Here is a 23785-nt window from a genome sequence, read left to right as displayed (position 1 = left end):
CAGGCATCTCAACATCCCCAACTGTTATTTTCTGGTGTGGGAAGTAATTCCCTTGCTGCAGCCGTTTAAACAGAGTAGTGTTCCTGAAGACACAAGCGTCATGAACCCTTCCTGGCCATCCCATGTGGATGTTAGTGAAATGTCCCTTGTGATCCACCAGTGCTTGCAGCACCATTGAAAAGTACCCCTTGCAGTTTACGTACTGGGTGCCCTGGTACTCCAGTGCCAAGATAGGGATATGGGTTCCATCTATCGCCCCACCACAGTTAGGGAATCCCACTGCAGCAAAGACATCCACTATGACTTGCACATTTCCCAGAGTCACTACCTTTCGTAGCAGCAGCTTAATGATTGCTTTGGCTACTTGCATCACAGCAGCCCCCACAGTAGATTTGCCCACTCCAAATTGATTCCCGACTGACCGGTAGCTGTCTGGTGTTGCAAGCTTCCAGAGGGCTATCACCACTCGCTTCTCAACTATGAGGGCTGCTTTCATCTTGGTATTCTGGCATTTCAGGGCAGGGAAAAGCAAGTCACAAAGTTCCATGAAAGTGCCCTTACGCATGCGAAAGTTTCACAACCACTGGGAATCGTCCTACACCTGCAACACTATGCGGTCCCACCAGTCTGTGCTTGTTTCCCAGGCCCAAAATCAGCATTCAATGGCTACACTACAAGAAGGATGTCCCCACACTACAAGGATGTGGAAAAATTGGAAAGAGTCCAGCGGAGGGCAACAAAAATGATTAGGGGGCTGGAGCACATGACTTATGAGGAGAGGCTGAGGGAACTAGGATTGTTTAGTCTGCGGAAGAGAAGAATGAGGGGGGATTTGATAGCTGCTTTTAACTACCTGAAAGGGGGTTCCAAAGAGGATGGATTTAGACTGTTCTCAGTGGTAGCAGATGACAGAACAAGGAGTAATGGTCTCAAGTTGCAGTGGGGGAGGTTTAGGTTGGATATTAGGAAAAACTTTTTCACTCAGAGTGGTGAAGCACTGGAATGTGTTACCTAGGGAGGTGGTGGAATCGCCTTCCTTAGAGGTTTTTAAGGTCAGGCTTGACAAAGCCCTGGCTGGGATGAGTTAGTTGGGAATTGGTCCTGCTTTGAGCACGGGGTTGAACTAGATGACCTCCTGAGCTCCCTTCCAACCCTGATATTCTATGATTCTATGAACCTGCCCCATTACCAGCATGATCTCCAAAGCGCAGGGGCCTGCGGTCTGAGAGAATTCTGTGTCTATGTTCTCATCACTCTTGTCGCCGCGCTGCTGTATCCTCCTCCTCCTTCTCTGGTTTTGCAGGTCCTGGTTCAGCATAGACTGCACGAGAATGTGCAAGGTGTTTACAACGTCCATGATTGCTGTCTTGAGCTGAGCAGGCTCCATGCTTGCCATGCTATGGCGTCTGCACAGTTCACCCAGGAAAAAAGGCGCAAAACGGTTGTCCGCTACTTGCACGGAGGGAGGGGTAAGGCTGTACCCAGAACCACCTGCGGCAATGTTTTTTGCCCCATCAGGCACTGGGGTCTCAACCCAGAATTCCAATGGATGGGGGAGACTGCAGGAACTATGGGATAGCTACCCACAGTGCAACGCTCTGGAAATCGACACTAGCCTCGGTACATGGACGCACATCGCTGAATTAATGTGCTTAGTGTGGCCGCGTGCACTCGACTTTATACAATCTGTTTTTAAAAACTGGTTTCTGTAAAATCGGAATAATCCTGTAGTGTAGACATACCCTGAGACTTCTCCATCATGTTTATGGGAATAATGTTAATATCAGTTAATGTAACAGGCCCAGATACTGACCTTTCTCTCCTTCCCATTCAGTCAGCAGGGTCTCTAGAGAGAGAACAAGATGAGAGATGATTCATCAATTCACAGATTCCAAGGCCAGAAGGGATCAACGTGGTCACCAAGTCTGACCCCTGCATGACACAAGCCAGTGGGTTTCCCCACAATAATTCCTACAGCAGATCGTTTAGAAAAAGACCCAATCTTGATTAAAAACTGCCAGTGCTAGAGAATCCACCATGATCCTTGGTATGGGTGGCGGGTATAATAGGCTAGGAGAGGCTCAGCGTCCCCTGCTGCTGCCACAGCCGCCAGACCTCCATTTGTAGGGAAGTTTTTGATTTATTATGCCCCATGCAGGTTCAGGGCAGCTGAGGAGGGAGTATGTGCTATTCAGCTTCCTGGATTCAATTGGTAATTTCCCTGGATTGGAGATTACTGATGAACCCAGGAAGAAGAGTGAGATAGAACCCGGAACCTGCATGAGGCATAGCAAAAGCGTCTTCGAGACCTAAGAGATGTTTTTGCCCAAGCAGCTTGGGGTCTGGGGAGGGGAGGCACAGCACAGCTGCAGCTGACCCAGGGCAGCTCCAGGCTGGTGTGGTGGGGTAGGGCTCAGGCTTCAGCCGGCCTGGGGCTCCTTCAGCCAATGGAGGGGGGTGCTTGGGGCTCCTCCAGGCATGGGGTGGGGGGGTCCTCAGGGCTCCAGCTGAAGGAGGGCAGAGGTGGAAGAGGCGGAGCTGGGGCTAATGAACCCATGACCCTCGGTAAATTGTTCCAATGATTAATTAATAACAGTTGGCAAGATTTCACCGTGTCGTGTTTATGGGGATAACTCTACTGCCAGCTAATGTGATGGGCCCAGACACTGACCTTTCTCGCTCTCCTTATTCGATCGCAGAGTTTCTAGAGGGAGAGAAGGGCAAGAGGTGAAATTTCACCATCACATTGAAGGTGCAGTTCCTGCTATTAATGTAATTGTTCTGTAACTAACTATGAAAGTGAGGCAGACAGACTGACAAACAGGACTCACAGACAGATCTGTCTCAACATCCCTGCAGCCAGCATCCCCACTGCCTGGGCCCTGTCACACTCCTGTCTAATCTGGCTGTTGCGGGTGAGGAGGGGAGGGGGAGAAGGTCTCTTTTTGTCCAGTTCCTTGCCTGCTCCCCTCTGTGCCCATCCCCTGAACAGCCCCAGCTCTTTCCTGACCCCCAGCTCCTGACTGTGGGGATGGAGGATGGAAGTGAGCGGTGGGAATGGGGCATTGACCTGGGCTGTGAAAGGGACAGGGTCTGAATGGCTCCATTCTAGGCCAACACCTGACCTGTCCCCTGGTCTTAGTGATACATGGGAACAGCTCCCCCTAGGGCCTGGGTAGATGGGGAGTGTCCCAGCTAAGAACATGGTGGAGAGACCTTTCTTTAGCTGGGTGCTCAGGTCAGCAGGAGTCAGGGAGGGGGGTGTGGATGGGCCCCTACAGGTGTCGCCTCTAAGATCAGCTCTTTCCCACTGGGAGCTCGTCCCCTTGATGTGTCAGCCCTGGGGTACCAACACTGCAGGAAATGGAGGTAGCGTCATGTCTGACAGTCACTGCTGAGAACAGCCTGAGTGAGACCGTCGTGTGCCCAGTGTGAGCAGTGCCTCAGACCAGTTGTGCAAATCCTGGATGTGTTTGTGTTATTACAGCACCCGAGCCACAGCTCACCAGTGCAGCTGGTACAGAGAATTCTCTGAAAGGCCCAGGGAACAAGGCAGTGACAGTTAATTGTTCTGATTGTTTAATGCTTCAAAATGAGCCCAAGAGAGTTCTCTCTCTCTCTCGGCATATACACGACTTTTACATACAACTCAAAATGAGTGTATCCCTGTCACTTAAACGTGCACTCAACCCACATAATGTATCTGTTAACTAAAGCCACTAACTAAACCAGTCACACTTGGTGCCGACAGAGTGTGCAGGTGACAGTCTAAAGGTGCAGCATCCAGTTCCAGCTTTCACAGGTCCAAAGCTCCTTTCTGCTTCTCTGAATTACCTGCTTCTGTCCCCACTGGGAAATCATTGGAACAGACATTTCCCCTTCCCAATCCTTCCGACACTGTACATTTCTACATCATTTTCACAGCCCTTCAGGTGAGAAAACCTCTGGGTGGGACTTTCACAGCTGCCTTGAGGGTTTGCACACTCAGTATCCATTAATTTAAACAAAAATTGGTCATTCAGACCCCTTAGGCAGCATCCCTATAAATACATAGATCACTGAAGGGCAGTTCTGCCCTTTGCAGCCGGAGAAAAAAACAACAGCTGAGCACTTATACTGCAACAGAGAGTTCATTGCCCTATTTCTGTAGTGTAGCAGGATCTCAGGCAGAGCAAATCTGAGTGTAGATAAATTCTAAACTTTCCATTTGCACAGTGACTGCTTTGCCCATCCACAGCTCCTACTCACAAGCACAGAGACTGGGGAGCAGAGTTGGGCCCTAACAAACCCCTCTTCTACTTTGTGTTCTGTTTTTCTTGCAAGCAGCCAAATTCTGTATGTCAGTGCTCTCAGCCCAGCTCAGTGAGCCCCTATGGGTGTTTCAAACTGAGCTATGTGGATCCCCAGGGAACGGGTCAGACTCACACATTTGCTCAGGATCCCAGAGTGAGATCTGAAGGGCTGAAATGACTTGACAATTCTTGGTTCAAACATGATCATAATTTCTTCAGCTCCATCTTCACCCTCAGCCCAGCTCCCACTGCTTGAAACTCCTCCGAACACTGAATCAAAGCCCCTTAATCCCTGTCTCTTTCCTTTTGGTTTGGTTTTTAAATCTCTGTCTGTCTCTCACCAGGTTCCCTCCACCCCTCTCATTACATCACCTTTCGCTCTGCATTGCCTCCAGAAGCAGTAACCGGCCAGGGCAGTGAGACCAGCCAGGAGAGGCAAGATCACCCCCAGAGCCACCATCCAGGGATTGACCCTCAGGAAAAACAGCTCTGCAAGAGAAAGTGCCATTGACTAGGAAGAAAACACATGCAGAATGAAGGCAGGAAACTGTGACAGTGGTGACACTGTGGCCTGGTCTAAACTATGAGTTTATATCGAATTTAGCAGTGTTAAATCGCATTAACCCTGCATCCGTCCATACAACGAAGCACTTTATATCGATATAAAGGGCTCTTAATACCGGTATCTGTAATCCTCCCCGACAAGGGGAGTAGCGCTGAAATCGGTATTGCCATTTCGGATTAGGGTTAGTGTGGCCACAATTAGATGGTATTGGCCTCCAGGCGCTATCCCACAGTGCACCATTGTGACCACTCTGGACAGCAATCTGAACTTGGATGCACTGGTCAGGTAGACAGGAAAAACCCTGCAAACTTTTGAATTTCATTTCCTGTTTGCCCAGCGTGGAGTGCCAATTAGCACGGGTTACCATGCAGTCCCAGAATCAAAAAAGAGTTCCAGCATGTTATGGGTGATACTGAAGCTGATCTCTGTATGGGGAGATGAATCTGTTCTATCAGAACTCCATTCCAATAGACGAAATGTCAAAGCACTTGAAAAAAATCTTCAAAGCTATGATAGACAGAGGCCACAACAGGGACTCAACACAGTGCTGTGTGAAACTTAAGGAGCTGAGACAAGTGTAATGGAAAGCCAGAGAATCAAATAGACGCTCATGGAGGGAGGGAAGACTGAGGACTCTAGCTATCCCACAGTTCCCGCACTCTCTGAAAATCATTTGCATTCTTGGCTGAGTTCCCAAAGCCTGAAAGGTCAAAAACATTGTCGTGGGTGGTTCAGGGTATATGTTGTCAGCCCTCCCCACCCCCGTGAAAGAAAAGGGAAAAAAGTCATTTCTTGCCTTTTTTCAGTGTCACCATATGTCTACTGGATGCTGCTGGCAGACACAGTGATGCAGCGCTAAACAATAGCATCCCCTCTCCTCCCTAATGGTACAATATGACTGGTATCTCTCATCATCATCCTGTGAGTGCTCTTGGCTGGCCTTGGTGAGGTTGGCTGGGGGTGCCTGGGCAAAAATGGGAATAACTCCTAGTCATTCCCTTCTTTAAGCTTTGTCTAATGGAGATTCAGTCCTGCCTGGAATATCATAGCAGTGGAAGGCTGCATCCCCTCCCCTTTCTTTTATCTCTGATAAAGTCAGTTTCTTATTCATGCATTCTTTATTACTTCATCACACACATGGGGGCGATAACTGCCATGATAACCCAGGAGGGGTGTGGGAGGAGGGAAGCAATGGGTGGAGTTGTTGCAGGGGTACCCCCTAGAATGGCATGCAGCTCATCATTTCTGCGGGATGTCTGGGGCTCTGACCTGGGGTGGCCATTTGCCTCTCTGGTTCTTTAGTAGACTTGCCTGATATTCTGACTCTCCATTAGACAAAACTTAAAGAAGGGAATGACCTGGGGAGTCATTCCCATTTTGTCTATGCCCCCCCGCAGCCAACCTCACTGAAGCCAGCCAAGAGCACCTATGACAGCAGCAGATAGTATAATATGACTGGTTAACATCATTACCAACTTACAAAGCAGCAGATAGTACAATAGGACTGGTAACCATCTCTGCTAACTTGCAAAGGCAAGGGGATGCTACTGTATAGCACTGCAGTACCGCATCTGTTAGCAACATCCAGTAGACATACAGTGACAGTGAAAAAAGGTTGAACAGGCTCCATGGTTGCCGTGCTATGGCATCTGCCAGGGCAATCCAGGGAAAAGAGTGCGAAATGATTGTCTGCCGTTGCTTTCACAGAGGGAGGATTGTCTGACGACATTTACCCAGAATCACCTGTGACACTGTTTTTGCCCCATCATGCATTGTGATCTCAACCCAGAATTCAAATGGGCGGGAGAGACTGTGGGAGCTATGGGATAGCTATGGGATAGCTACCCACAGTGCAACGCTCCGGAAATCGACACCAGCCTTGGTACAGGGACGCACACCGCCGAATTAATGTGCTTAGTGTTGCCGCGTGCACTCGACTTTATACAATCTATTTCCAAATACCAGTTTCTGTAAAATCGGAATAATCCTGTAGTGTAGACATACCCATGACTACTTACAAGACTCTCACAGAGAAATACACAGGGAGATGTGGCTGCCAATGGAAGACTAAGCTTTAGCCTGGTTACTTAGCTTGGTTAATTAATGGAAGGGGTTGTGTTGGGGATAGGGAGGGGGTAGGGTGCAGCTCCATTATACTACACCAATCCCCCACTGGCATAAGCTTAAGAAGTCCCTAAGTTACTCTAAGTGATCCCAAGGCTACAGATTGGGGTTCAGCTTCACGGGAGAGACTGGCCCAAAATATGTTAATGCAGGATTTTAATAAAAATAAAACTTGAGCCTATAGATTCAGAGTAAAAATTCCTCCAGAGTTCTCTTCTCTGGGCCTTGGAGCAATGGCTGACTAGAGGGTCCTTTCCTAAGTGATTAGTGGTGTATACTGAAAACTGTGTAAAAATTACAAGCTGACACTTGAAATCCTGAGGGGATTCCTGGTCCTACTTGCAGGCTAAAGGGCTCTTTTGGGAGCGTGCATCTGGGTCCTCTGCAGTCAGTCTGCAAAGAGCCAGCCTAGAGCAGGGTGGGTTTGGTTCTGCCTCTCCGCCTTAGGGAGCAGCCTGCTTTGTCTCTCTCTGTATTTGGCTGTGGCATGTTAGAGTTCTGGGTTCTTAGAAATAAAGCAGTGCTACATTGCAGCCTTTTGGGAAAAGTGTTTATGTGTGGTTTCAACTCTCTCTGTGTGTGTGCTGTGAACATAACAATTAGGTAATTCGGGGCATATCATAGACTAACCGGTAATACAGCACTATGAGACCTCAGATGAATAGTGCTTTACAAATACAATATTCCTACTATTACAGTGATGAAATAGTCATTCAGTATTAACTAAGTTATTTGGTAGATAATAATACATAAAACCAGAACCTTTTTGTTCTAAAAATTAAGGTGCTCCTAGGTAAGAATTTGTTTCAGCCAATTTTGTGCCTCAACTTTTATTGCTGGTATTTTCAGATGTATTCTACGTAGCAATGCTCACACCATATCCAGGGCTCTCTTCTGCTGTTTAGAAAAACATACTTCATTAGTCAGATTTTCATAAATACTCAGCACCCAGCAGCTCTCACTGAGAACAAAGGAGAATTCCTTCCCCTACCCCCACTGAGAACTGTGATGGTCACAGCACACAGAGCAATTAGACACAAACATAAATACTCCTGCTGGAAGGTTGCAGCATAACACAACTTTATGTCTTAGAATCCAGAACCTTAACACACAAGAAACCTTAAAACAGGAGAGGGGAGCTGCTCCCTAAGGCAGTGGGCACAACTCACCCCACCTTGCTTTATGTCAGCTTGTCTATAGGCACAGAATGTGCATGGCAGGCTGGGGTGTAAATCCACCTCACGCTAGCCTGCTGTGCCCTAACGGGCTGTGTGCACCCTGCTGCACTGCACTAAAAGTTCCCTGGTGCACTTTGATCTGTTCCTGTTTCAAAGCAGGGTAGATCAAAGCGCACTATGGAATTGTTAGTGCATGTAGCAGGGTCCACATGGACAGTTATTGCACAGCTTTACACCCCAGTTTGCAGGGCAGGAGTAAGCACTAGGCGAACTAGGTGGCCATCTAGGGCACCAAGATTTGGGGGCACCAAGATTTCAGGGCACCAAAAAGCGGTGTCCGGCGTCATGGAAGTCAGCTGAGTGGGGCAGGGCAGGGAGTGAGGCCTCCATAACAAACTTGCCCCTGCAGTGAGGGGCACCGCACAGGACGGTCAGTGGGAGCCTGCGGCGGAGCAAGAAGGAGACAGCTGGCCAGGCATGGCAACTAGCGTGGCTGAGGGATGGAGCCATTGGTGGAGGAAGGACTCAGTCCTGAGCTCAGGTGAGCTTTGTCCTCCACCATGCCGCGCCTAGAGCTGGGTGCAGCCTCCTCCTGGGGCAAGGGAAAGTGAAACTAAACCCTGCAGTGCGACGGAGGGTAAAGGGTTGGTGCAGGTGCCACTTCCAAACACTGATACCCCACTGTGGCACTGTGTCAATGCGGGGAGCCGGCTCTGCTCCCCGGGAAAACCCAGCTCTGCCCTCCTTGCCCCAGGTCACCCCTGGAAGTTGAAGTACTCAGAGCCTGGGAACGTTTAGAGACCCTGTGAGCTGGGGGCATTCTCAGCATCCTCCTTGCTCATAGGTTCCCCTGGGACAGAAGGGACCGTTGTGATCATCTCCTCTGACCCCCTTGTATTAATTGTAATGAACAATGCCACATCATGCAGTATTCATTTTTTAAAGTTTATAATAAGCAATGCTCTGGGGGGAGGGGAAAGGGAAGTAGTGGGGGGAACAAGGTGGAAGTTTCACCTAGGGCACAAAATATCCTTGCATAGGCCCTGCCAGTTTGCCATAAACCAACAGTTCCTGTAGACAAGCTCTGATTCTGCTCACACACTTTGCTACAGAGCCCTCTAGCCTGCAAACAGGACCTGGAAACCCCCAACTCTTACAGTGATAGCTTGTAATTCCAACACAGTTCTCACTACAGCACAAGAACAAAGGAGAATTCCTTCCCCTTCCCACACTGAGAAGAAGGATGATTGCTGGGTACAGAGCTGTTAAAACGTCTGTTAGTCTATAAGGTGCCACAGGATTCTTTGCTGCTTTTACAGAGCTGTTATGAAATTCTGGCCAATGGCACCCCAGCCTTCAAGGTGCTAAACACTCTCAGCTCCTACTGGAGTCAAAGGGTACGTCTATACTGTAATTAGCACCCGCAGCTGGCCCATGCCAATTGACTCAGGCTCAGGGGGCTCAGGCAAAGGGGCTGTTTAATTGCAGTGTAGACCTTCAGGCTCAGACTGAAGCCCAAGCTCTGGGGACCTCCCACCTCACAGGGTCCTAGAGCCCAGTTTCCAGCCCAAGCCTGAATGTCTACACTGCCATTTCACAGCCCCTTATCCCGAGCCTGTTAGCCTGATCCAGCTGGCACAGGGCACTAGCAGGTGTCTAATTTCAGTGTAAACATATCCAAAAAGAACTGAGGTTGCTCAGGACTTTCCAAGATGTGGTCAGCACTTGAAGGTTCAGGCCAATAAATAGGAGACACCATGATAAATGCTCTCTGCCCATATCTGCAGTGACTCAGTCTATCCATGTGCAGCATGGACGGGCACTGACCTGCTACGGAAATCACTGACTCTCTCTCCTGGTTGAGTCGGGTGTTCCTGACACAGCAGGACACTTTCTGGTTGGACTCTTCTGTTAGAACAATGACAATCTCTGTTTGAAACAGGCCATTGGCCTCTGGGGTTATTTCTTCAGGGGTTGATGGTAAGAGTTGTCCCTGGTGATCTCTCCACTGAGCCTTGGGCTGTGGGTACCATCCGGATGATCGACATACCACCCGGATCCCTCCGTACTGATGTCCCTCCACAGAGATGACAGGAGCACAGCCCAAATCTACAGAAGAAATAAATGAACTTGAGATAATCCTCCAGTGCCCAGTAATGAGCCAAAAGCTTTATTACACTGTTATCAAAAGCTATTTCTTATTAAACTAATAATCGAGTGTGAGTCCATGAGTGTGGCTGGTCAGTTAATCTGGCCAGATTCATATTTGATACACAGTAAAATTAATATTATATTAGGGCTTTTCTATGCACAAATTTGCTCCAGTTTAGTTAGACTGGTTTAGTTAATCAAGTGCAAATTCCTCTGTGGACACTCTTAAATCAAGAAGGAATTAACTCAAGCTAAATCGATATAAGCCATTTCCAAACCCATTTAAGTGTCCCTAGAGAGGTTTGCATTAGTTCATGGAAAGCAGTGCATGTGTATGTGTAAGCAGAGTCAGAATGAGCTCTCCCCTGACATCTTGTGGTGAGCTGTGGAAAAGGACTTCAGGGACTGATCTTATTTGCATGGGCACACCCACCCTGCCTAGCATGATGGGACTGCTTGCCCAAATGGTCACTTTGGCTACTGTGGGATCCCAAGTCTCTTTGTTATTGGGGCAGGAATAATAAAGCATTGTTTTCCTGGTATTGTGAATCAAGAACAGCAGACCTCTACTTGGCATTTTCTGATTGAGGGACTCACCCTCAACTAAGCAACACTCACTAGGCAAACAACATGGGTTCCAAAGTTGATTGAGTTGAGAAAGAGTGGGGGATAGGAAGTTGTGCTGTCTGGTATAGGCGGTGGCGGTGGCGCTGCTGCTGGCGCTGCTGCTGCCTCTTTGAGCTCAGATGGGGTGAGTAGTCTCTTGGTCTATCCAAGGCCGTGATCAAGTGTCTTGATGTTTTTGGTCTTTTGGCCTCGAGATGACAACCTTGTCTGTGTCTTGGGAACCTTGAGGTAAAAAAATTATCTAAGTTGTATCTCTCCTTCTTCCTCCATAGAGCTAATTTGGACTTAATTAAGAGTCTAGTTATACATTGTAGAGCTGGAGCATTAGACCTACTTTGGGCTAGGGGTTCTGATACAAGAAGACTATCCAGTGTGCACCAGCAGTGAGGTTCCCCTACTAACACCTGAAATCACTGAGAGCTGTTGCGGGACATTTTTGAATGGCTAGTGGAGAGGTGCAGCAATTGGCGGGGGGGGGGGGCAAGTAAGGGCCTGAGCAGTGGAGCATGTAAGGTGCCTCCATACCTTTCCCCGCTTCCATGCAGGCTGGGAGGTGAACTCTGCAGATGAACTTTGAACTCTGGGGCTGCACTGACCAAGGACAGCAACTGTGAGTGGAGTGACTTTTGGGTCACTCGACTTAAGAACCGAAAGGGGAAGAACATGGCCCAACCTACTTGAGGGTGGGTCTACTGACTCATGGTTTATGTTTATGAACCTTGTTTGTGGTGTTTCCCCAACATAATGCCTCATTGTTTCCCTCCTTCATTAAAAGGTGTTTGCTACCCTCAGACTCTGTGCTTGTGAGAGAGGAAGTATTAGCTCCTAGAGGTGCCCAAAAGGGTGCTGTGTAATTGTTCCAGGGTACTGGGTGGGGGCTCGAGCCAGTTTTGCATTGTGTTACTGAAACGGAACCCCTAAATACTGAACCTGGCCCTTGTTGCTGTCAGCTCTGATGGGCAGGGGTTACATACATGTAGACAAGCCTTAAATTAATTCACAAATAAAAAACCTTGCAATAGGGGAGTTTGGGTTGTGTTGGCAGTGCCTTGTAATCTTCCAGAATGCAGAAATGGGTAGCAGAACCTGGGTAACTGAAAGCCAGGAAACACACTCAGCAAAAGAGAAACACAAACACTAGACAGAATCACAGAATCATAGACTATTAGGGTTGGAAGAGACCTCAGGAGGTCATCTAGTCCAATTCCCTGCTCAAACAGGACCAATCCCCAACTAAATCATCCCAGCCAGGGCTTTGTCAAGCTGGGCCTTAAAAACCTCTAAGGATGGAGATTCCATTACCTCCCTAGGTAACCCATTCCAGTGCTTCACTGCCCTCCTAGTGAAATAGTGTTTCCTAGTATCCAACCTAAACCTCCCCCACTACAACTTGGGACCATTGCTCCTTGTTCTTTCATCTGCCATCACTGAGAACAGCCAAGCTCCATCCTCTTTGGAACCAAGGGCACCATTTGAGGGGAAGGGGCTGCCACCCCACCCCCACGTTTCGTACCAGGACACTGTCTCCTGCCTCTCCCCTCACTAGCCAAGGGTGAGAGGAATGCAGGCAGCTTGTGTCTTTGCTTTACTCCCCTCCCCCGCCCGGAGTGAGGGATGCCCACTCATCAAGCAGAACAATTAAAGGCTCAGCCCCTGCAAACTCCTGTAAGGATGGGAATAAACATCACCTCCATGAAATTCACTGATCCTACTCAGGGCTGGGAGCTGCTGCTGCACTTTTTTCAAATTCAAAACAAGCAAGCTCAGGGAGTGATTGTGCTTATGTCAGAGGAGCAAGCTCCCTCCTTGTGACACCAGTAGACAGGGCTGCTCAGGCGGGAGAGGGCGGAGGGCTGGCTACTTCACAATGAGGTTAGAAGCCCAGCTTTGGATGTCAGTGCGTCACTGCTAGGGCAGCAGAGCTAAAGAATGAGCACCTGGGATCTTCCCCTGCTGGCAAGAAACAAACATGAGGCGTCACACCACAGATGTTGCTTAAATTACACTTAAAACTTTCCCATTTTTTCCAGCTCTCTAATTTTGTAGTGAAATGGCCACACTGGGCACTGCCATTATGCTACCATTTAGTCCCACTTGTCTGTGGGAGTCTTTCCTTTGCCAACAATGGGCTTTGGGTGAGGTCATCAAATCCAGTCCCCTGCACTCATGGCAGGACCAGCACCATCTAGAACATTCCTGACTGGTGTTTGTTTAACCTGCTCTTAAAAATCTCCAGTGATGGTGATTCCACAACCTCCCTAGGCAATTTATTCCAGTTCCTAACCACTCTGACAGTTAGGAAGTTTTTTCTAATGTCCAACCTAAACCTCCCTTGCTCCCACTGCTTCTTGTACTATCATCAGAGGTTAAGGAGAACAAGTTTTCTCCCTCATCTATTCTTCTATTTAGTCCCAGTTGTCTGTGAGATTCATTCCTTTAACTACACTGGGCTTTGGGTCAGGTTACCAGATAGGGCCTTATAGGCTGTTACACACAAATACTGATTCCTCTGGGAATGCCTAGATCTTACCAAATCTCCCCAGGATTGCAGTTTTCTCCTTTACATGTGCAGATAGAGGTAACTGCTGCCCTTAAGCAGTCATTTTATAGCCTGTGTCTGCTGTGCTGTACATCCTTCTCTTCCAACTGGTAAGTAATCTTTGCTCCCATCTACTTACTCTTTAATATTTCTGAGGGTGCCAGAATCTCACTAATTTGAGTGCAGTCTGTGAATTTCATTGACATGATGTTTACTCCCAAAGCCTTCCAACTTAATCCTTTGTATTTATCATTTTGTACAAACCCTTCAGTGCACATAAACCTAAAGCAATCTGAACAATTTGTATGATTTGGCTGCCAAAATATTTTAGTGATCTATATGCTGCTAACATCCATCATTAAATTATTTAGACAGTGATTCTTTTTAAAGATATAGACCTTAGTGTTAATAAAAATAATGTTTAAGTAAGTATATTGGGCTACTTTTGAAGTGACTGTATACTATTGATGAAGTAAAAAATATCCCTGGGAATCATGGTTAAAGCCACCCCCCACTACCGAAATCTGAAATGGTGCCCCTGTTTGGAATCCCTCTTCAGGTAGTTGAAGGCTGCTATCAAATCCCCTCCCACTCTTCTCTTCTGCAGACTAAATAAGCCCAGTTCCCTCAGTGTCTCCTTCTAAGTCATGTGTCCCAGCCTCCTAAACATTTTTGCTGCCCTCTCTCCAATTTGTCCACATCCCCTAACTAGTGGGGGACCCAAAACTGGACTCAGTACTCCAGATGTGGTCTCACCAGTGATGAATAGAGGGGAATAATCACTTCCCCCAATCTGCTGGCAAAGCTCCTACTAATGCAGCCCAATATGCAGTTAGCATTCTTGGCAATAAGGGCACACTGTTGACTCATATCCAGCTTCCCATCCACTGTAATCCCCAGGTCCTTTTCTGCAGAATTACTGCTTAGCCAGTTGATCCCAAGCCTGTATCAGTACTTGGGATTCTTCTGTCCTAAGTGCAGGACTCTGCACTTGTCCTTGTTGAACCTCATCAGATTTCTTTTGGCCCAATCCTCCAATTTGTCTAGGTCACTCTGAACCCTATCCCTACCTCCGGCGTATCTACCTCTCCTCCCAGCTTAGTGTCATTTGCGATCTTGCTGAGGGTGCAATTCATCCCATCATCCAGATCATTAATGAAGATATTGAACAAGACCAGCCCCAGGACCAACCCCTGGGGCACTTCACTTGATACCGGCTGCCAACTAAACATGGAACCATTGATGACTACCCATTGAGCCTGATAATCTAACAGCTTTCTATCTACCTTATAGTCCATTCATCCAAGCCCATACTTTTTTAACTTTCTGGCAAGAATACTGTGGGAGACCATATCAAAAGCTTTGCTAAAATCAACATATATCACATCCACCCCTTTCCACATATTCACAACGCCAGTTAACTCATCATAGAAGGCAATCAGGTTGGTCAGGCATTACATGTCCTTGGTGCATCCATGTTGACCATTCCTGATCACCTTCCTCTCCTCCAAGTGCTTCAAAATGGATTCCTTGAGGATCTGCTCCATGATTTTGCCAGGGACTGAACTGAGGCTGACCGGTCTGTAGTTCCCCAGGTTCTCTTTCTTCCCTTTTTTAAAGATGGGCACTATATTTGCCTTTTTCCAATTGTCTGGGACCAGTTTTCAAAGATAATGGCCAATGGCTCTGCAATCACATCAGCCAACTCCCTCAGCACCCTCAGATGCATTCGATCCAGCCCCATGGACTTGTGCATGTCCAGCTTTTCTCAATAGCCCTTAACCTGTTCTTTCACCACTGAAGGCTGCTTATCTCCTCCCCATATTGTGTTGCCCAGGACAGCAGTCTGAATGAAATGCTGGGTTAAAGTCATGCTTCCCACACAGAGTTGAAAGTAAGCTGGTATGGCATACCAGCAAGAGCCAGTATGCCATGCCGGACTGGACTGGTTTCCCCGGCAGTGATTTAAAGGGCCCAGGGCACCAGCCACTCTGGGGAGCCCTGGGCCCTTTAAATTACTGTGGGAGTTCCAGCAACTGGGCTCAGGGGGTGACTTAAAGGGCTCGGTGCTCCTGCCACTGTGGGGAGCCCCGGCCCCTTTAAAGTGCTGCTGGAGCCCTGCTGCCCCAGGGTAGCAGTGGCTGGAGCCCCGGGCCCTTTAATTTGCCCCTGAGAGCTCAGCCGCCTCTGCAGCTGGTAGCTCCGTGATGATTTAAAGGCCTTGGGGCTCCCAGCCACATATGGAGCCCCAGAACCTTTAAATATTGAAAGGCCCCACCTCTTCTGGCTGAGGCCACACTTCCACTCAGGACTCCAGCATACCTGTAAGGACTTTAAATTCTTTCATCCCTGCTCCCGCACCAGATCACACTTGGATTTTTTTTATTATGGGTTAGCTAAACTGAAATAAAATTCTCTTAATCTGAAGCAAGAGTCTTGTACCTTAACCAGGTGTGAATTCAAACTGATTTCATTATTGCGGTGTCAGTGTGTGTGCAGAGAGGCCCTCAGGGAGTTTGGAAATTTCACACAGACCAGCCTAGAGAGGGAAACAACCTCCCAGGAGAGACAGAGAGGTTCGGTTATCTGGAAACTTCCCTGTGGGATTCTTCACTAGATGAGCACAGGCTACTGAGTCCCCTCCCAGCAGGGGTGTGACTCACAAGGCTTTGGTCCAACAGACTCATGGGAAATGCCCAAGAGCCACAGACAAGAACTGAGGTTAAAGGGCGTATGGTGGAAATTATAAGTAACCCCCGCATTCCATCCCATCCCATCCCCATGCTTCAGTGTCTGTTCCTTTTAAACAGTTCACTGATTCCAGCTAGTCAGGGACTAGCAGGTGTAGAGTCTGAGGCCTTTTCCTACAGCCACATTAGGAGAGCAGCAGCCATGAGCCAAGAAGGAGAAAGTCTCATTGTTTCAAAGTGTATGCACCAGTGCTCTTTTATTCTTGTGCCAGTTCCCACCACCTGCTATGTACACTTTATACACTGTCTTCAGGCCAACACCCTGGGGAACCACTAGCTTCCACAGTTAGCAAGGATCTAGAGCCACACACTCCTCCCCTTCCTGTGGACCCCCCCTTGGCTTCCTCCCTGCCTGCTTTATACAGCCAGCTGGCAAATCAGGCCTGCAGGTGCCTACGCTCAGTAATCAGGGTGCAGTCTCCCCTGCCAGCCCCAACTAATTCCCCTTAATTGGGGCAGGCTAACAAGGCCCTGGCCAGGATCTCCAGGCCAACACCCTGTTACACCCATCCTCACATTCCATCTAAATTACATTAAAAAATGTAATATCGGGCTGTTAAGGAGGTGATCCTGTCCTAATAGTGCCCATCATCATCCGATAAGCCAGGAATCTCTTAAGATGTTTAAAGAAAACTTTGCCTGATGCCATTCTGTCTGGCAAGGAATCACTTATCAATAGTTGTGGGTGTGGGTGTGAAACCTCTACTTCGTTATTATTTTGCCTTTATTGTCCCCACTTCTCTATCGTTTATCTGTCTGGTTTCTGTCTAGTTCATTGATTGTTTCTGTCTCTTGCATAACTAATTTTGCAAGATTTAAATCAACAAAGGGGTGGGGTATGATTGGTTAAAGAATTGCTTCACAGTATGTTAGGCTTGATCGAAGAATATTTTGTAATATTTTAGTTAAATGATTGGTTAAGCTAAGCAGGATTCAAGTTTCACTATGTAACCTGGAGTCCAAGAAGACCAGAAGAAGGAACAGAATAAGAATAAGAATAAGAAAAGACCTGGAAGAAGAACTCACTTGTAAGATACAGCCCAAGATCAGAGCTGCTACAAATTCTCTGCATGACCATGATGGGCAGCAAACAGAATCCAGGCAAGACTGACCTTGCCTGGCCAACAGGGAAAGTCACTGGTGAGCATAGGATGGTATGCTAAGCATGTGTATTCTGCTTGGAAATTGTTAATAAATAGAGGGTGAGGATATTACTCTATAAGGTTCTTTCACTGGTAAAAGGCTCCACAAACTACAGAAGAGTACTACCTGAGCCCTAGGAATTGGGTAAGTATTGGGTGTTGTAGAATGTGTGGGTAACACGGGTGAACAAAGGAAAAAGTTTATGAACCTGCTCAGTAGGGCATCTCCAAGGGTGGGGGCCAATTCCACTCCCAATATAAAGAAAAAGGGTACCAAAGTCTTCAGTAAGTTCAGCCAGACCCAGAGGGCAACAGCCACACCAGAGGGGAGGTGAAGATTTCTGCCCTGAGCGCTGATAGTCACAGGTCTGCTTTTACTGATTGCAGTGAGAAGATAACCACAACGAGATGGATACCAGCCTATTCGAAAAACTGGGCGCATGCTGCTGGTTCAGCTTGTGGCGGTGTGGTGACTTTAATGCCAAATCAGCAGTGTAAGTTTTAAATGCAGGATTTGTGGCCTATGAACTATTTGGTATTGAAGAAATCTGTATGTTTGATGCTAATTTTGTTGGTTCTGTTTGTAAAATATTTGCTGTATGGATGTAATTATAAGATTTTGTCTAGATTTGTGAGGAGTTTCAGTTAACCCTCAGATTGTCCTCTTATGAACCTACGATTGTTTCAATGTGGGGCAGCTTTACTCCATTGTGGTGTCTTTATTCCAAACTGGAGCAACTCAGGGTATGAGCATCCATTACTGTCCAAATGTGCATATTTATTTCATGTGTTGTTATCCATGGTTGGGAGTTCTGCTCTCAAACCAGACTGAACCCACTCACTCTCCCTGCAGTAACATGGAATTATAGCAGGTGCTTGTGTAACCAAAGTTTGGTGGGTTACATGTACATTACACAGGGAATGACCTTGTTGTGGTTATAAAATGAACTCTGTGTAATACCCAGTTGTGGCAGCTCAGGTTACCCACATTTAACAGTTGTTGTGCTGTGGCTGGAGTGAGTGGCTGGAAGGGTTTTAAGTAAAATTTTATCAGAGTTACTGGCTATGATTGTTTGTCTTACAGGTGTGTTGGGTGCTGTACACATAGGCAGTGGGTGAACCCTGCCCCTTCCGCCAGAGGCCCCACTGCAGCCAAGCCCCGCGCACCATAGGGGCAGGCCCCCAGACCCCCCTTGTGAGTGGCATGGGGCTCCAGCCTCCCCGGCCCTGGCGTATGGGAAGGACAGACAGCCACAGCCTCCCTGACCCTGGAGCACGGGGAGGGTGGGCGGTGCACAGCCCCATGAGACTGGAGGGAACTGCGCTGAAGCGGGGGGTGGGGGAGACGGGCGGGCTGGGGACGGAGTGTGGGCGGGGCCACGTCTGGCATTGCCTTCCCCTGTCTCTTATACCTGCTGCCCATGGCTGTACACACATTTAATCTATGCCCTGCCGAGTTTACAATCTAAATGGGCAACACAGACAAAGGGTGAGAGAGGAAACAGAGACTTGCCGAAGTTCATGCACAGCTTAGTAGTAAAGGTAGGACTAGAACTCCATCCCTTGACACTCAGTCCACTGCACTATCCACCAGGCAACCCTGCCTCTCATCCATTACTGTTCTAGCATATGTGCATGTTCTTCATATTGTCTACCAATCGTGGGGAGCTGCTACATAATCTTGCAGTCTCCTGAGCAGGAATAAGGGACTGATTCTCCCTTTCATGAACACAGACAACACCTCTCATCACACACTGCGTAGCAGGGACAAAAGGTTGAATCAGAAGAACTACTGGAAAGAGCTGAGCACTGCTCAACTGATGGGCAGGGAGGCCAAACTCTTCCACTATTTTCACTTTCAAAGCTAATTAGAAACATATTTGTGACCCCCCCTTGGGGTTTAGAGATCATGGGCCCCTCAAATCTGTCCTGGGGCAGAGGAAGTGCTGGAAGTTCCAGAGGAGGAGAGTGGAGAGAGGGAGGGACAGGGTGCGTGTGTCTGTAGATCTGGACAAAAGGGCTACAGTGAGAGGCCCTCACACAATGAGAGCAGACGAAAACTTGCCAAAAGCCCAGGAAGGACAGAGCGGCTTACTGGGGCGTCACAGGATGGGAGCCAGGAGGAGCACTGTGCCAGGTAGGACTCCCCTGAGAAGGACAAACCAGAGCAGGTCCCAGTATCTCTGTCACCCAAAGCTGTATGTAGTTGTGAATACTGGGGACTTGTGACTCTGTATTGGGAATAAGGAGGGAGGTTGTTAGCTAGTTAAGTGGGGAGCTGGTTGCTCTGTGGGGTTTGCAGAGAGCAGCAGAAAAGGGCCCCAGAGAGGTTTGTTGGGGAATGTTCACTGGCACCGAAGATGAGCAGAAGCACCCAAGTCTCACATCTGAACTGGAACTTGCCTAGGGCTCCTGAACTCTGAGTGTAGACACAGTGCCTGGCATCTATTCTTTAATGTTGTGGTACCTCTAGGCATGTGGGGCCTCGTGTTGGATGTAAGTGTGTTTTATCCCTCCCCCATCTTCTTCCTGTTTTTTTGCTACCTTCATCCCTCTGTAAATAGATATTTTCCCATCCTATGTTTGCTCTACTATTCTGATGGGTGTGCATTGACACCAGAGGTTTTGGAACAGGCAGGATACCTCCTATTGTGTGTGTGGGTTGGGGCAGGGTGATAGCTGGCTTCAGCAGTATTACTGAGCAAGCTCAGTCCATGTCAGCATGCTCAGTACAAGCCAGGCAACAAAGCTGGGGGAGCATGTCATACCATATGCCCTGCCAACACCAGTGTCCTGGGGTGGAAGGGAATTACACTGCTGCACTCCAATTCACACTGTTCTTGGCCAGAGCTGCTCTGTAGAGCAGACTCCATCTCTGCCATGAGAGTTCTACAGTTACAGATTTAAAAATGTGAACAGTACAGTGTTTAAGCATAGAAGTTTCTGGTGACTAGGGAATAACATACAGATTATCAAAAGTGCAAAGTTTGTTTTAAGAAAACCTACAAAATACTTGCCAAGGAAGAATTACAGTTGCACCAAAATTCAGAGAACAGCTAAACTTAAACTTCTAAAACCAAGGAAATACAAAGTAGCAGCATACACCACCCCAACTCTGCCTCCTGGCGCTGGCAATAAGCTCTGGGAACAGTTCAGTGAGGGTGGTGTGATACCAGTCAGCTTTGTGTTCTTGGGGAACCAGGATGCAGTATCCAGCCTGACTCATGAAAGATACACCCCCCTCCTCCCCCAGCCTCTTCTTAAACCAAAACCCATCAGAGAAAAAAAAACTTGCAGAGAGTAGTGAAGGGCGCTGGGAGACACAGCTAGACCCCTCCTGACAAGAGTGACAAGATTAAGACATCTTCATTTGCATACAGAATGAAGAACAGACACAACTCCCCTAGCCTCATCTGCATGAAAGATGGGACAGGAAGACATCTCAATTTACATACAGAATGGAGAACAGAGAACCATACTGAACTCTGGGACCAGAAAAAGCAGGGAAGCAGTGCATCATGGGAATCTTTGGTCCAGATGCTAATGAACCTATGTCTGCACACACCCAGCTCAGTAGTTATCAGACCAATTCTAGTAATGAATCCTTAACTGATATCCAAAATACTGAAGCAGCCTAGTTGCATTGTGAGCTCCCTGGAAGAAAACACCACCCATAGCCAAAAGTGATCAGCTCCTATTGTCTAGCCCAGGGGTGGGCAAACTATGGCCCGCGGGCCACATCCAGCCTGCGGGACTGTCCTGCCTGGCCCCCGAGTTCCTGACCCAGGAGGCTCACCCTTGGCCCCTCCCTTGCTATCCCCCATCCCCCGCATCCTCAGCTCGCTCGCTCCACCGCTGGCGCAATGCTCTGGGCGGCAGGGCAGCGAGCTGCGGAGCCCGGCCTGACCCAGTCTCTGTGCTGCACGGTGGCAGCAGCTGCGTAGCTGTAGCGCTGCCAGCCAGCCAGTGGTGCTCCAGGCAGTGTGGTCAGGGGACAGGGGGGTTTGGATAGAGGGCAGAGGAGTTCAGGGTGGTGGTCAGAGGGCGGGGGTGTGGATAGGGCAGAGTGTGGGGTTACATCATCCCTATGCTGCCTTGGTGGAAAGTTACAGCAGCAGGACAACAATAATAGAGGAGTTAGATAAAGTTGTTATGAGAAAGTTGAGAGCTAGCCCGTGGGAGACAGACGCCAGGTGGCCTAACTGGGATCAGATAAGTTGCATGGGAAATGGGAAACCAGTAAGCAAAGGGCCATGCATGTGAAAAGTGTGTGTATCAGACAAAGAACCAATCAGCAGCAATGTAATGTTGGTGTGTCTGACGTTTGCTAATATGGAGAAGCCTATATAATATGATGCATTGTAAATAATAAATGATTCAGCTTGCAATCATATTGGTTGTTGTGCTTTATCCGGCCCGCATGCAACGCAACAAATGGTGACCCCGACGTGATTCGTATCGAATGAAAGTGTCGGTGGCCTGACCCAGGCGGAGAAGCCCTGAGCCCAGAGGCGAACGGCCAGGAGCCTGAGCCCAGAGGCGAGCGGAGGAGCTGCAGCGGGGAGTGCTGGAGAAGCCCCCGGGCGTCCGAAAAGAGAGACGCACCTGAGCCCTGAGGAGAGTGGCTATAAGCCGCGGAGGAGAGGGGCGGCTATAAGTCGCGGAGGAAAGCGGCGGCTATAAGCCGCGGTGGAGAAGGGCAGAGCAGCTAACGTGAGTACCGCTGTATCAGCTGAAGAAAAGATAACACAGAAGCTTTATTTGCACATTATGAACCGACAGGGGGAAAAGATTTCCCCTGCTGCACTGATTCATTTATTAAGAAGAGAGGGGGAGTTGGGGAGGCTCCTCCTGACCGGCCTTCGGGCACAGGACGAGGAGGTGCTCCGCTGGAAGCGAGCCCTGGACGGGAAGACGTTGGAGTGCACGGCGCAGGCAGAGGCTCGTGCCGTGGCCCCGGAGGTCGCTCGGACCTACAAGCAAGTAAGTTGTTTTGGCAGGAGCCCGAAGAAGGCGTTCTACGCTGGCTGGTCTAAGCCTGGGACAATGCCGGGAAAACCGTTATGCTTCTCCGGTATGAGCAGCAACAGCTGGGTGTTCTGACACAGGATTTACAGATTAAAAGAAGCCAAGCAGGGAAAGAAAAGGAACAGGATAATTTAATCGAAGAAAAGCTCATTTTTTTCTCGCCCCAGTCAAGGACACACATTGCTAACAGCTAAGACTTGGCGAACAGCCCAGACTAAAGAGAGCTTGACTGGGCCCAAAAAAGCTAATGAGAGCTGCAAAATCCTGCCAGGCACTAACGGACTGTGTTAGCTGTCTCCTTTCACAGGTATGGAAGAGCTGCCCAAAGATCCTAGCAGCCCTGCCATTTTTGCAACCAGGAGACTGATTGCCTGGACCCATGATTTTATTGCAAAAGACCCCTTCACATCAGGAGAATTTTCCTACTGATGATTGGCCTAATTATTTTTTAGTTCCACTGTGCTTTTAAACAGCAGGAAAAAAGGACAAGGTAACGTGCTGGCTAATTTTTTCCTCGTCCGCTGCAGCCCCCACGTTCTGATTATTTCCCCCATAGAAGCTGAACCACGACGGTGGTGGAAAAGAAGAAAAAACACTCACGTTGTTGATATTGCCAAAGACCAGAAATTCCTGACTAAAAAGACATTGAGAACTGACCCTGGTGAAGAAACGAAGAATTGTACACTGGCAGGAAGAAATTTGGGACTCCTGCTAAAAAATGTGGTATTGATTGGATTTTGGGATTTATTTTACAGGCTGTGCCCTGTGTTTTGGATAAAATTTTTAGCATATATTGCCCTCCCTAATTGGATTGTAAATGATATTACCCCCCCCATTACTAACCCCAGCATGTGGACCGGTTGGGTTTGGGGGTGAGGGCTCTCACATACCGAACCCCTGCCGGGTTCATGGGGAGGATGATTGTGGAACTAATTACCCCAGCTTTTTAGAGTTTAATTGTTTGTTGTTTTTGGAGTTTGAGAAAACTCGGCCAAAAGGTTTGTTGAGTATTCTCAAAGGGGGGAATTGTGGGTTATTTAGGCATTAAATTTAGGTAATTTGGGAGAATGGCTTTGAATTTATGTGATCCAAAGTACCTTTATGTAAAGTGCTTTTGTTAGTTTTATTAGATTTTTTTGTAAATTTTGTGTTATGTGCTGATTATTGGTAGCTGTAAGATTGCTTGATATTAGATATAGCCTATATTATAATAGATAGGTTGAAAGCAGATGTTGTAATTTAAAGTTATATGCATGAGAATGTAGCCCCCACGGTGGGAAAGTACAGATAATTGCTCGCAGTAGACACTAGAAGGGTGGGGGCTAGTTAAGAAGTACACCCTCCTAGCTAAATTGATAGTGAAATACGTTGGTGTTTATGTAAGGAACG

At 48.1% G+C, this 23785-nt stretch overlaps 1 protein-coding gene across 1 annotated transcript in view; it reads right to left on the bottom strand.

Annotated features, from left to right (window-relative positions):
* Positions 1-23785, bottom strand: part of LOC120394622 (butyrophilin subfamily 1 member A1-like) — a 62329-nt gene that overhangs the window by 25774 nt on the left and 12770 nt on the right. Inside the window, exons 3-6 of the mRNA XM_039518860.1 lie at positions 9987-10268; positions 4665-4781; positions 2672-2704; positions 1814-1846 (exon numbers count right to left, since the gene is read on the bottom strand). Of these exons, the coding sequence (XP_039374794.1) occupies positions 1814-1846; positions 2672-2704; positions 4665-4781; positions 9987-10268 (465 nt within the window). The remainder of the gene's footprint in view (positions 1-1813; positions 1847-2671; positions 2705-4664; positions 4782-9986; positions 10269-23785) is intronic.

The sequence above is a fragment of the Mauremys reevesii genome, unplaced genomic scaffold (genome assembly GCF_016161935.1).
Source record: "Mauremys reevesii isolate NIE-2019 unplaced genomic scaffold, ASM1616193v1 Contig7, whole genome shotgun sequence".
In the NCBI taxonomy this organism is placed as follows: Eukaryota; Metazoa; Chordata; order Testudines; family Geoemydidae; genus Mauremys; species Mauremys reevesii.
This window is presented reverse-complemented; position numbering and strand designations above follow the sequence as displayed.